Genomic DNA, 13081 nt, shown 5'->3' on the forward strand with positions numbered 1-13081 from the left:
TTTTCTCTTCTATGTGTCCCGTGTAAAAATAAATAAATTACCAGTAACATGGTCCGCATTATAACTAATTTAATGATGGTTATAGAATCCATTCTTTGTTTTTCAACAGCTGACCAAAGCATTTGTTACCAAAATGCAGGTTTTCACCTCCTTGACATAAGGTTCATAATGGTTCATAACCAAATTCATTAGAACCTTTTATGAGCCAGATTCTACATGATTTATACTTAAATCTAAAAAGCTAGACAATTGTTTTTCTTTAATAGAGAAAAATAGCTCTCTAAAACCACTGCATGCTGGTTACCAGTGACCATACAAGAATTTGCTGGTGGTTTTAATATGTCTTTGCGTTGACATACCTCAAATTAAGCCTTAGCAACTAGGTCTAATGTTGCTAGGTCTCCTGCTGTACTCTACAAACTATATGTTTGTGGTTTGCCAGCATCTGTGCAGGCGATGTATGTTACTGCAGCTTTCTCATTGCTTATTTGAGTATCCCGTCTGAGCATAAACAAGAACAAAATCTAACAAGCTACAGGCAAGTAACAACCTTACTTAAGTGATACAGTTATATTATATGTCTCTAACTCTAATAATAGCCAGTTAGGGCATGCAATCTTCTATATTGTGTCTTTACATTTGGTGAGCCTTCTCTGGTATCTCTTAAACAGTGTGTGCCAGACTTGTTCCTCCACTTTAAAGAGTCTTGCAATTCAATAATTATCCATTGCTAAGAAAATGAGGACAAGCTGAGACCTCTTTTCAACATGAGATGTATTTGATGATAGAACAGTTTTGTTAGCAATAAGACTTTACAGTATGTATCGTGTTCCCTCGCTATCCCAATTGTATTGAATTTGCTTGCAAGTTAGTTCTGACATCTAATTTAAGGAAACTCGGCCTGAACCTCTGTTTTAATGCAATTTTTTGCACCCACTGGGAATGTACAGTAGAGTGACCTACATTTTTACACAATGGACTTCAGGTTGGTTGAGTTGATGAAGTCTGTGTTTTGTGAATTTGTTTTCCTCTTGTATGAGAGTCTGTTCTATATATTGGTGAACAAAGTTTTTTGGGGGTTTTTTTTGCGTTTGTGCGAATGTTTAGACAAAGAGAAGGAGAAGTGGTACCTTTTTATTGGGCTAACCAAGTAATAATAATTCACAAGCTTTCAAGACCTCAAAGGTCTCTTCTTCAGGTGAAAGTAGGAAAGAGAGATTGATGTTTTCCTACTTTCACCTGAAGAAGAGACCTTTGAGGTCTTGAAAGCTTATGAATATTTGTTATTTAGTTAGTTCAGTAAAAGGTATCACTTCTCCTTCTCTTTGTCTGTCATCTCTGGACTAATAAGGCTACCATTTAATCTATCTGTGAATGTTTGAAATAGGTATTTTGAATACATTGGAATGATCCCCAATGTATTGAGAACACTTCTGTACATAGTATTTAACTTTTGAGGTCTTGGTTGCTGAGTACTTTTGTGGTCTTTGTGGTGCAGTACAGGTTATTTGACCGAAGCCATTTTTATAAGAAGTTAACATAGTTTGTGCTCTGTTTAAAATGAACCACTTTGAACCTTGTCCATTGTCTTTTGTCTCTGATTTCTAGTTACTGTGCGCATTTCACAGATGACCAGAAAAGAGAGTCCTAATGAGCTTATTTGAAAATCATTAGGCAAGGGTTTCGTTGTCACGCTTTTTCACTCATAGCCTTGCTCATACATATCTTGCAGATGAGGATAGGCAGGCTGCATCTGTATGGTCAGTCTTGTATATCTTTTAAAGCCTTGCTTGCAGCGTGTTGCTTCGGTAGGTCTGGAATACAGGGCCTCACTATTGAATATCTAATTTGAGATGGAACTGGAGAAAAATACTCATGGCTGGCACAGACTGGTGTGGTTTGGGGTTTTAAAATTATAGAATACTGCTGTACTCCCTAATTTGTATTTACAAATAAAAAATGCTTGTCAGCTACTATTTCACCAGATGTTCTTCCTCTCTGTTTTTTGTTGACGTTACTATACATTTTGCTGCCAAGTCTCATTATGAAAAGATCTGGTTTTACAGTAGGTAAAGGGACATTGCGTGGCAGTCCTCTTATTTACTGGAATGCTGCTTATACTACAGTAGGCTGAGTAGCGTCCTCTCTGTTTAAAGTTGTAGATTATAAGCTTAAAAATGGTCTATATATGTGTTTTTGGGTTAATTTCACAGCGAAAAAGTAGGCTATTTCCAAGACAATAATGAATGATATTCCTCAACCTAATGTTTACAGTACCTATTGTACTGCTATCAACAGCCAATATCCATTCAGTATTCAAGAGCATGTTCATGAAACTTGTACATCCTGAAGAATTGAGCTTCATAGCAGCAATACTTCTCAAATACGTCACTGACGCTGCAAGGGAAGTTGCTCACAGCAGTAAGAGTCCCTTCAAGTTTTAATGGTGTCGGTTGACCTTTTTTTCTGCATTTTTTAATTAATTTCATGTAATTGAATCCAATTAGGAAGTCTCACTCAGTGCTGTGCTGCTGAGGGCAAGAACAATGGGGGCAAATTTTAAACGCATTCTGTGAAAAGCACAGGGATAATGCAACAATACTAGCAACCCAGGTGGTAAGGAGGTCACTGGAACAAACATTAATAACAAACAGTTTTTGACAGTTCACATGGGAATCTTTAATCTCTCTCCGTGGAAATATAGTGAGTGAACAATCCATGGGAAAATGAAACCTAGCTAAGAGCTAACTATGTTAACATCTTCTAAAAGCAATGTGGCCTGGATGGAATATTTTATTGTCTTCTGAACAATTCAATAGACAAAGTGAACATCAATCAGCATATCGGCATATATAAAACAAAGGATGCCAAATAGCAGTTCAAGTTAAACATTGTTTTGTTTATTCCTGAAATAAATATAAGTTATAGTTATTGTTTTTTATACACAACTTGGATTCCTTAACATTGGTCAAAAATATGTGTTTTGAACATTCGGATATTTGATCCCCATACGGAAGAGCCCTAAGGCCCTGGGAAGAATATATATTATATATATATATATATATATAAAATAAAGGTTCAAAGCAATAAGACTGCAGGCCAAAGCTATCTAGTGCCTGGTTATCAGATTAAGTACATGGATTATATTTCACAATAGCTGTACTACTACCGTCTTCATCTGCTTTATTTTAAATATAGGGTTGATTTACAGATGCACAGTTAAAAGAATGATGCACCGTATGTGGTGCTTGGTTGACAGTTCATACCAAATACAGTGTATTGGCTCTATTAGATCTGAATTACTTTATATAGGGAGAATTATTCAGAAGTTAGTCTGCCAGTTGATATAGGTTCAGCCTCGGAATCAAGTGTGGCTAGCGGAAGGTGTGCTCATTTGCTAACAGCAGTCTAATTAGCTAATGTGGCTTTTAGACTGGATCATCAAAGAACTGTGGTATAAGCACATACCTCCATAGAGTCCTGTTCTAAACTATTCACTAGTACTGTCTAAGTTTATATTTATATATAACTCCGCAAGAGTTCCGAGTTCCACCTCCTCTGGCTCGTCCCATGACCCAGTGGTTGTAAAATGTCGAAATTTCATGTTTTGAAAGACGAAATTTCGACTTTAAAAACACAAATTCTTCTACTTTAAAAGTCGAAATTTAATTTCTTTTTTTTTTTTCTTCCATGGCCCTAGGGCTCTTCCGTATGGGACAAATATCCGAATGTTCAAACACATATTTTTTGACAAATGTTAAGGTGATATTTATTTCAGGAATAAACAAAACAATGTTTAACTTGAACTGCTATTTGGCATCCTTTGTTTTGTAGTTAAGTCACTGGGGTAAAGTAAGGCATTCACAATGTATTCTTTACTCCTGGGATATTTCTCTACTTTAACATGTTGCATATGGTAGTATCTTGCTGTAAAATAAAGTCACACACATAGGTGCCATGTCCCCTTCCCCTACTGCTATGCTGTCTCTGCCTACATTCTGAGCAATATAATGGCTTTTATTACTTTATTATTCAATTAATGAATAGCTGAACGGATATTTAAGTTTTCAGCAAATATCTGAACATGAAAATCCTGTGTTCATCCCAGCATTACTTAGCATATCTGTGTTGCAAATGAGAGACCAGAAATGGACAAGATGTTACTTCATGGGTTTCTGTTCCCTGGCACTGATGTTAAGAGATATTTATAAAAAGTAAAGCCCATTATGTTTCACATAACTATTTTAAGTTACCATAAGGTTGTGAAATAGTCCCAGTTCTGGAGGTGAAGTGTTACTAGGACCAACACAAAAACAGAAATGAAACATGACCTGTAAACTGAGAATTCATAGCTCTGTTCTATATTTGAACCATAGAATCATTTCTGTTTGAGTGAAATTAATCCAGAAGAATTCCAAATATGAGTTTTCCTCAACCCCAAATGCAGAATGGCTAAGGCTCAACACTTTTTTGTATTACCTCAATCTTCGTGAGTTCTGATAAAGTACAGTATCACTTCAGTAGAACTGTGTGGACACCGTACCATAAATAGCTTTTTTATTTGCTGTAGCATCTTCTAAAGTGTATCGTTTAACTTGTAATCCTGCTTTGTGTGATATTTCAAACAGCAGTAACTGTAAATTTAAAAAATGGTCCAATTGTTGTGAAAATTGCTAGCACACATTCAAACCACTGATGATGGTCAGCAGCCAGCTTCCTGTAAACATTTTGTATCTTTCTGATCTATTTATGTAGTGAAACACATAGCTTAGAACTATGGACTGGAAAACAGAAGATTCAGCTTTCAGATATATGTCTAGCCACTGATTTGCTGTTTAACCCTATGACATTTGAACATCTTAAATTTCATACTTCAATAGTCATCTTCCATCTTAATGTTAGAGCTCTACACTGCACCAGGTAGTAGAAATCTGCTCATTTACTTGGTAACATTTCTCCTTTTTCTTCAAGTGGGATAATTTATACCATGTTTTGTTTTTCCAGAATCTGATGGCAAAAGCCTTGTACGACAATGTACCAGAGTCTCCTGAGGAGCTGGCATTCCGCAAAGGAGACATCCTGACTGTGATTGAGCAGAACACTGGAGGCCTCGAAGGATGGTGGCTCTGCTCCCTGCATGGCCGTCAAGGCATCGCCCCGGGCAACCGCTTGAAGCTCCTTATAGGGCCCATGTTTGACAGCCAGTCCCCTAACCAGATGACCACAACCCAGGCCTCCCAGCAGCAGGCTTACCCAGCACCCATCACACAGAACTCCTCCTTCACAGACTCTGTTTACCAAGTGCCTCCATCTCATCAGAACCAGCAGAGCATCTACCAGGTGCCCCCAAGCCACCGCCCAACTGACAAAGATATATACCAAGTGCCGCCCTCTGTTCAGAGGAGCATCTGGGGTACGGATGGACCGTCCAGTAAGGTTAGTGTATGGGAAATATAGGAATGTGTTGCATTTAGAAATTATAGGATTCTAGAAGCCCTGGTTTGAGAGATGCTGCTCACCAGTAAGTTTCCTTTTTTAAAATAAATAAGTAAATAAATAAATAAATATGTGATTGATTATACTCACATTACAGTACAACTTTTGTTAGGGCTGTATAAACCAAAAAACAAGCTCTGTTAGTCTGCAAAACTTCTGTATGCTCAATGAGGCATGACGACCTTGAATTCAAGCATTAGTCATTTTATAACACATTAATTTCCTGCAGAATCCTTGCCTCTGTAAACACATGATTAGGCTTGGTCAGCCTTGCTCTAGGATCAAGTTTGTTAGTGTGTTCTTTCTACTGTGGTTACCTTTGTGAGTGTTCTGTAAAGTGTGTATTTATCAGCAATCTGTGCATTTTGGAAATAAAAAAAAATTGTTCAGGATTGAGTAGTTCTCAGATGAAATGATGGGGGGAGGGGGGATAAATACTGTCCTGTTAGTAAAACTGAAAGCATGAACTGGATGGCACCATGATTTACAATACTGACAAGCTAACTACCAATTAAGTTGCTTCCTGAAAATGGTGTGTGTTAACTTCCCCAGTGTTGAAAAAACTAGTTTTAATTTGTGTAGCTTTAATGTGAGCCCCCATAGTGCATTTAGCAGGAAGTAGTTCGCTTTGCTTAATCTCATTTTTACAGTAAATAATGAGTGTAAATGCCAACAAAGTTTTCAAAATGTACGACCTGTCTTGTGTCTGTCTGAAGGAATATAAATTGTTTTCCCTGGGATTTATGTCTAATCTACGATTTCTGCTTGGATACCGTTATGTCGTGCCATCCTAATGTACAAATGTGCTTAGGTGTTTCATCGTGTTGCTTTCTGCGTGAATAAGCCTTAATGGCTTCTAAGGTTGGTGAATCAGTATATGTGTACTACCAGTTTTCCCCTTCACACCTGCCTGTTCATGCGTCAGTAAATTACCTAGCTTCAGGTTCTCCACCAAACTGCAAATTTACAGCTGTGCTACTCCTGTAAACAAGGTAGTTCCTCCAGGTGAAATGTTCTGTATTTGATGGATAGACACATGTAGTCCTCTGGGTGACTGTGGAGTGGTTAGTAGTCCATTACAATTTTTATCTGCCTAAGACTCCTATCAGTTTGAACTTCAGTTCTGTGGTCCTGCACAAATTTGAAGTTAAAAACACTTAACTATTGGGAGCAACTGTAGCCCCCAGGTACAGAAGCAGTCATTGGTTTCACTTGTCAGGGGAGTATTTAGCGTTTAACAGCTGCAAAGCTTACTAAAATAATGTATTTTCTTGCCTTTGCTGGCAAATGTGTTGTCTAAACCAAGCAGTAAAAAGGAAAAGTATTGAAAGCCTGTAAACAAAGCTGTTCTGCAAAGTGAAAGCATCTACAATGCTTGCTGAAGAGATTTATATTGTTACCCAGGGACTTGGAGGAGGACAGGACAGGAAATGCTTGGCTGAAAGGTACTGCAGCTTAAATTTTCCGTCCAGTTTATATTGGCAGAAAGGTCAGACAATTTTTTCTCCTGACTTCCACCCTTTTTTGGATAGGTTTTTATAATCCCAAGGCTTTGTTTGCATTTTGTGAAAAAAAGAAAATAACAATTTTTTAATTTTGATCACATAAGAAATGGGGGTGGGGTGAACAACTTGAACACTTGTAGTACAGTACATCTAGAGCCCCTCACACTGGCATGCTCTAACCTGGTCAGAACCTACCCGGGTCAGCACCTACCCGAGTCAGGACCCGTGTCATGTGGGTCAGCTACGCGATTTCACACTGCTTTTGATAAAGCAGGGTTGATCTGGGTGACAGACTCAAGTAAACAATATGCATGTCAATGCCCCCGAAGCATCCAAGCTTCTCTGGATTGAACTGTCGGCCAAATGTTGATTGGAGCAAATGTTTCTTCATCCCTGCTGCAATCTGGCTCATGGTGCGTCTCAAGCAACAAAAATATGGCTAAACAGAATAAACAAAAACGTTCCTTGCAAAAGTGAAACTTTCACGCAGGCGTGGCTGTTTGTTCTTTTTTGTTGACCGTTATGCGTTTTGTCTCGCTCAACCCGGGTCAAAGCGTGTCAACCCAGCTACGACCCGGGTAAATGTTTTCACACTATGCGGGATTGTGAACCGGGTAGCCAGAACCCAGGTCTGAACCTGAGTAGGTGCCAGTGTGAAAGGGGCTTAGGACCCACTTTAAAATGTATAATTTATGACGGTGTGCATGTTCTATCAAACAGACAGTAGTAGGATAAGAAGGAATTATCACTTGAATGAGCTCTAAAAGAGTGCCAAGCAAAGACAGAGAATTTATAAATCTCTTACCAATGAGAAGTGTTTTCCTTCATTTTATTTGTACACTATACTTCTATATAAAGAACCACTTATCTAAGTGTGATAAAACCTGATTATCACATTCAGAGTGTAATCATGAGATCTGTTTTGTCTGACCATATGTCATGTTACATGCACTGTATAGGTACAGTGGGAGAGTGTCATGGTGCTCTACTTTCCCATGATACTGACAACTCTAATTTTGTAAGTAGCCGTGACTGGGGAAGTTGTAACATACTGCCCAGTAAGATTCACTCGTGTTTGACTTAAAATGGTGGTTCTTGTTTGCCAATTTCTTGATTGCTGTTGGCTTTTGGTGATTCAGCAGTGGTATTAGTTTTTTACTGGATGGAAGACTTTTAATTAATGTAACCTCTATGACCTAACCAAAAAGGGAATTTTGTTAATAAGACAATTTTTTTTGTACAGAATTAATTAATACTAGACCTTTATGACTTTCATTATAAAAGTAAACCATACTGCGTTACCACATAATACTTGTGTGTTGATGGCACACTATTAGCTAGTTGCATCTCAGTCTGGTGTAGGCAAAACAACAATAAAGCCATAACCTTATCTCATTTTGGCATATTACCAATGATTAACAAGGTGTGGCACTTCTGAGTGTCCCAGACAAAGCTGAGTTTCAATGCCGTTGTCTTCAGATTACCTGGTTTTAAATAGGACTTTATTTCTCAAAGTGCAAATAAAGTACAGTAGGTGAATGACTGGAAGCAGTTGTCAACAGTGCTCTCTGGATGTACAGCAGCAGTCATCTATGAATATGTGTTGTGAAAATTTGACATGAAAAATAACAAACAGGCTTATCATTGGTTAGAGCTACCTGCAATAGCTCAGCATACCTGCTGCTGTGTGGACACTCATAGTGAAAAGGGGCAGAAGGGGGGGGGGGGATAAGCCTTTATGCAGACCTCATGAGGTTTAATAGTTTGTGTTAGCCTGTTTTCCTGTAGAAATGTCTTCCCAGGTGTATTTACAGAAGAGGTGAAATCACTGGGTTAATATTTGGGACTGAAGGCATGTTATAAAGATTTGCTTGGATATGTGTACTTTGTGGTTACTACTTTTTTTTTTTTTAAGTTTTTGGCTGGTGTACATTGTATACTGACAGGGTTTATAATAATTGTGCAACAATATTGTGCCCTCATCGCTCCCAGGCATTTCTCTTGTGATTTAACCTTAGTTGGGCAAGTGTATGTATATGTAGAGGTGCTATGTATGATGTGTGAAGAAATATTCCTGCGAGAATCATCCTTAGACGGTTGAACCAACAGACATTGCGGAACCAGTGTTGATCGGCAGTCCTATAAAATAGCTGAGGGAGTGGGGGGAGTTGGCAGTTGAGGGAATTCAAATAGGATGTAAAGGAGCCAAAAATATAATTGTGCTTAGGGTGTCAACTAAAAAAAAAAGAAAAATTCTTAGATTTTCTGATTCTATACTATGACTTGAAACCCTGCGTCTTCCTTTTTAAAGAATTGTGTTGGAAGGTGTCCTTGTTTGTCATATAACAAAGCAAGTAAGTGCACTGGCTTGAAAACCAAGCCAAACAATCTTCCTGTGCACTGTGGTCTTATCTTTTTCTCTGTAGGAGTGAGTAACAGCAGATGAAAAGCACAAGAGTGATTATTAGTTTAATCTTGTTTTTTGCTGACAGGAGCTGGGGTTTTGGATGCAGGCATCTGTGCGGGCCCCAAGCCATGAGTCTGGCTGAGCAACAAGGAGCTTCCTGATGTTGTGACTTGCAGCAGGGTTGGTTTTTTAAACAGGACACACTTTTATTAGTCTGCTTCCAGTTGAGTAAGTAAATGATCTCACCTCCCTATCCACAGCTGAGTATTATACAGTACAGTCACTTACGCTTAGTACAGGAATCTCCTGTTTTTTAGTACTGGCATACTGTATAAAAGAGGCACTGGTGAATTGAAAGGTCTTCAAGAGTAAAAAGCACAATACTGTAGCTGAGGCAGCATACAAAACTGAATGTCAAACATTATTAAACCTTATGAGACTCTAAAGCAAACACTTGTTACAGTAAATATTTTCTGTAAACATTACAAGCAAATAAGTTACATGTTATATGCACAACCACATACAATATAAGTTTGGCTGCACAATATTTTCAAACTTTCTTTTTAAGGTGGTGGGTAACAACATTTTTTTTTTTTTTTTAACTAAAACCTCATCATCTAACTTCTTCACAGAGACTCCCTTCCCTCTGTGTCACAGCAAGATCTTTTTGCTTATTAGGGTCTGATAAATAGGCATTCTCTCCAACTGCGTCAATAGGGCCTGGCTCTGTAAAGAAACAAATATTGCTACACATCACTGTCCTGCCTTGTTTATTTTAGATAGTACAAATACCTTTCTATTTCACAAAGAAAATTACTCAGTGTAGCCTTCATTTTATGCTTTATAAAGCACGTACAATACTGTGACAGAATTGTAAAAGTTTACAAGGAGCCTATAAAAATAGCTGATTGCGTCTGAGCAAGTCTAATTTAACCGTATAAGAATTATATTTTAGGATCTATTCGATACAATCTCTGGACTTTTTTTTTTTTTTAACCCTAACCCTAGTTTATCGCAGCATTTACAGGTGCTGTATTGAGTTGATATATTGTAGGATGTACCAAATTGTAATCTCTGTAGAAGTGGTGCAGACAGTAAATGACACTGTCATTTACTCTCTTCATTGAAAGTGTTTACCACAAACTCGTAGCATTTTCACGGTTGTAATTTTGGAAACACTTCCCTTGCAGTCGTACTAGAAAGATGCATGCATGGCTACAGATCCTGTTATAGGGGAGAATAGTCCTTATCAAAGGTTGACAGCAGGTGGCCTCAAACACCATTGCAAAGGAGGGCAAAGGTTAAAGGAAACCACATCTTGCAGTGCTGTCTCCGATAGGCCAATGAGTAAGCCTTTGAGGATAGTGCACCTGTCCATGTCTGTACAATGCATGCGGGAGGGCTCTGGGCACTGGAGGTCATGGTGTGTGTATGGAGACTTCTTTATGGCCTGGGTCACCATGTCCTTTTTAGTCTGCAGAGTGAGCTGGGTGGTGGGGTTAGACAGTTGGTTGTGGCAGCCCCTTTTATTATCAGCTTATTTTGTTTCCCACGTTTTTCTTGTTTTCCTTCACCTCTTTGAACCAGTTGATGGGTACACATCAAGGCAAAGGTCTTTCCAAAGTCCACTCATTGACTTAATCCTAGTTGCTGAGAAAGGTTAGGGAACGGTTTCCCATGATGGTGTAATTTGTGGATGTGAGGAGGAAATGCAAAACCTTGTTTGTTAGAGGTGCGTGAATTTATGGAATTGCAAGCACCTAGTCATAACTGAATCCTCTGTTGGATAATAGAAAGGTCTGCAACTACCACCTACATTTGCAGAAATCGAATATGTATGGAGTCAGAGAACAAAGGGTTCTAAAAGGACAGCCCAGCAGTGTAACTGCTTTAACACCTGGGCTCACAGGCTCTGCAATAGTGATTTTTATTTATTTTTTCCTCATGTGTGGAATCAATATTGACATGCTTTTCAGTGAAAAGAATTAGGAGGGGCTTCACCTTTCCTGTTCATTTTCCTCAAGGTTTGGAAACTAGCAGCTATGTTGTGCTTCACTCTCATTGTACAAAGAGAAAACAAGTTACTTGCAGAATTCTGAAAGGACTAAAGCAATGTTATGACTTTGATAGCTAGTACAATTGTCAACTGACTGAATGTTTGTTTGACTGGAAGGACTGCACAAAAAAATGGGATGTCTGAACTGCAGAGGTTTAATAAATGGTTAAATAAAGGACAGACTGGCAATGCCAATTTTCCACAGTGGCTGGCTCGCTCCGTTTCCATTAAGTAACGGGCTAATCTTTAGCTTCACAAATAGGACAGCCAGGCATAGTGACAGGACAGAGGAATACTGGTGCCTGTAAAGCAAGATTAGTGGTTTGGAATGTACGGTTTGGTTTTTGAGAAACCAGATGGTCATGGATACTCCTGAACACAGAAACAGCCTTTGTAGCTCATTGATGTTCCCCATGAAAACGATTCACAAACACTGCCTTTTTTTGGATATGGTTAATGTGCCTGTGTCTTCAGGTTAAAGCCTGTAGGTCATTAGATCTCTGGAATGTTGTACATATGATTCCTTTTGGTAAGAATGTTGGGAGTGCTGTATACAGTAGTCTGCTTTAGTAGACTTATGCTTGGGTTCCAAGTGATTTTAAGGACATTTCTAATACAGCTTTAAACAGCGCTAAGCTATTCAATCTTAAGCCAGGAAGATAGAAACATTATCTTTAATATGTTTAGGTCACTTCTTTTTTTAAGAATACCCAAACAATAGTCTGTATTTCCCCTGACCACAGATGTATTTCTCTACAGTAAGGTATTTTAACACTGTAAGGTTTTTTGACTTTTGGAAACTTTTATCCATTAAGGATCTACCTCATTGACGGATGGCATCTGTTCTATAAAGCAGGTGTGCGGGTGGTTGTGTGTTTAAAAGAAAACCATATGGTTCTATTTTACAGGCCTTTCTGAACTAAGTGTTTCCTAATAATGTGAGCTGTATGGGCGCATGGCCCTGTTCCATCACTTTTGGATGAGTACTAGAGAACAGCATTGCTCACATTGTCCAGTTTCCCAGAGTGCTATAGTCTCTACTCTTAAGAATTGGGGGATGGCGTGATGGCAGTTTGGGGAGTCTGAACTTGTGCTTTTAATTTGGCAAGCTAGGCATTTGTTTTAACACTTTACTTTCTGGAGAATGAAGCATCTGGGCTGTTTTTCACTTGTCGATGTGGCAGATTTGTGGTGCAGTAACCCGTCTTGGCTGGCTGAATAGTGAATTTGACAAGTGGAATTTGGGAGAGGACGCAAGCCACCGACTTTATGATTATTATCATAACCCAGCAGTCAGTTTCAAGTTCCATATAATCAAGTAAAACCATGCATGACATTAGTGTATTCTGCTGTCTGGCTTCATTTAGTTGAAATTGGAATTATTTTAGTAATAAAAAATGTGTGGTTTGGGTTACGCTGGGGAAAAAAACAGGGTAGGTAGGCCTTTTTTTTTTTTTTTTTTTTTTTTTTATTATTTCCTGAACAAGCAGTGTGAGCATGGTAAAAGTGGCAAGTGATAGTTTACAGCACATTGCTAATAGGTACCCCTGTTGTACTTTCATTAGTTACACTGTCATCTTGCTTCATTCTCCCATCAGCTCCCCTTTCTCCACCTCA

General features: G+C 38.5%; 1 protein-coding gene across 1 annotated transcript in view; it reads left to right on the forward strand.

Moving 5' to 3' along the window:
• Positions 1-13081, forward strand: part of LOC121313312 (enhancer of filamentation 1-like) — a 31253-nt gene that overhangs the window by 9652 nt on the left and 8520 nt on the right. The window contains exon 2 of the mRNA XM_041245711.1: positions 5005-5436. Coding sequence (XP_041101645.1) covers positions 5005-5436 — 432 coding nt within the window. The remainder of the gene's footprint in view (positions 1-5004; positions 5437-13081) is intronic.

Source organism: Polyodon spathula, chromosome 3 (assembly GCF_017654505.1).
Source record: "Polyodon spathula isolate WHYD16114869_AA chromosome 3, ASM1765450v1, whole genome shotgun sequence".
NCBI lineage: Eukaryota > Metazoa > Chordata > Actinopteri > Acipenseriformes > Polyodontidae > Polyodon > Polyodon spathula.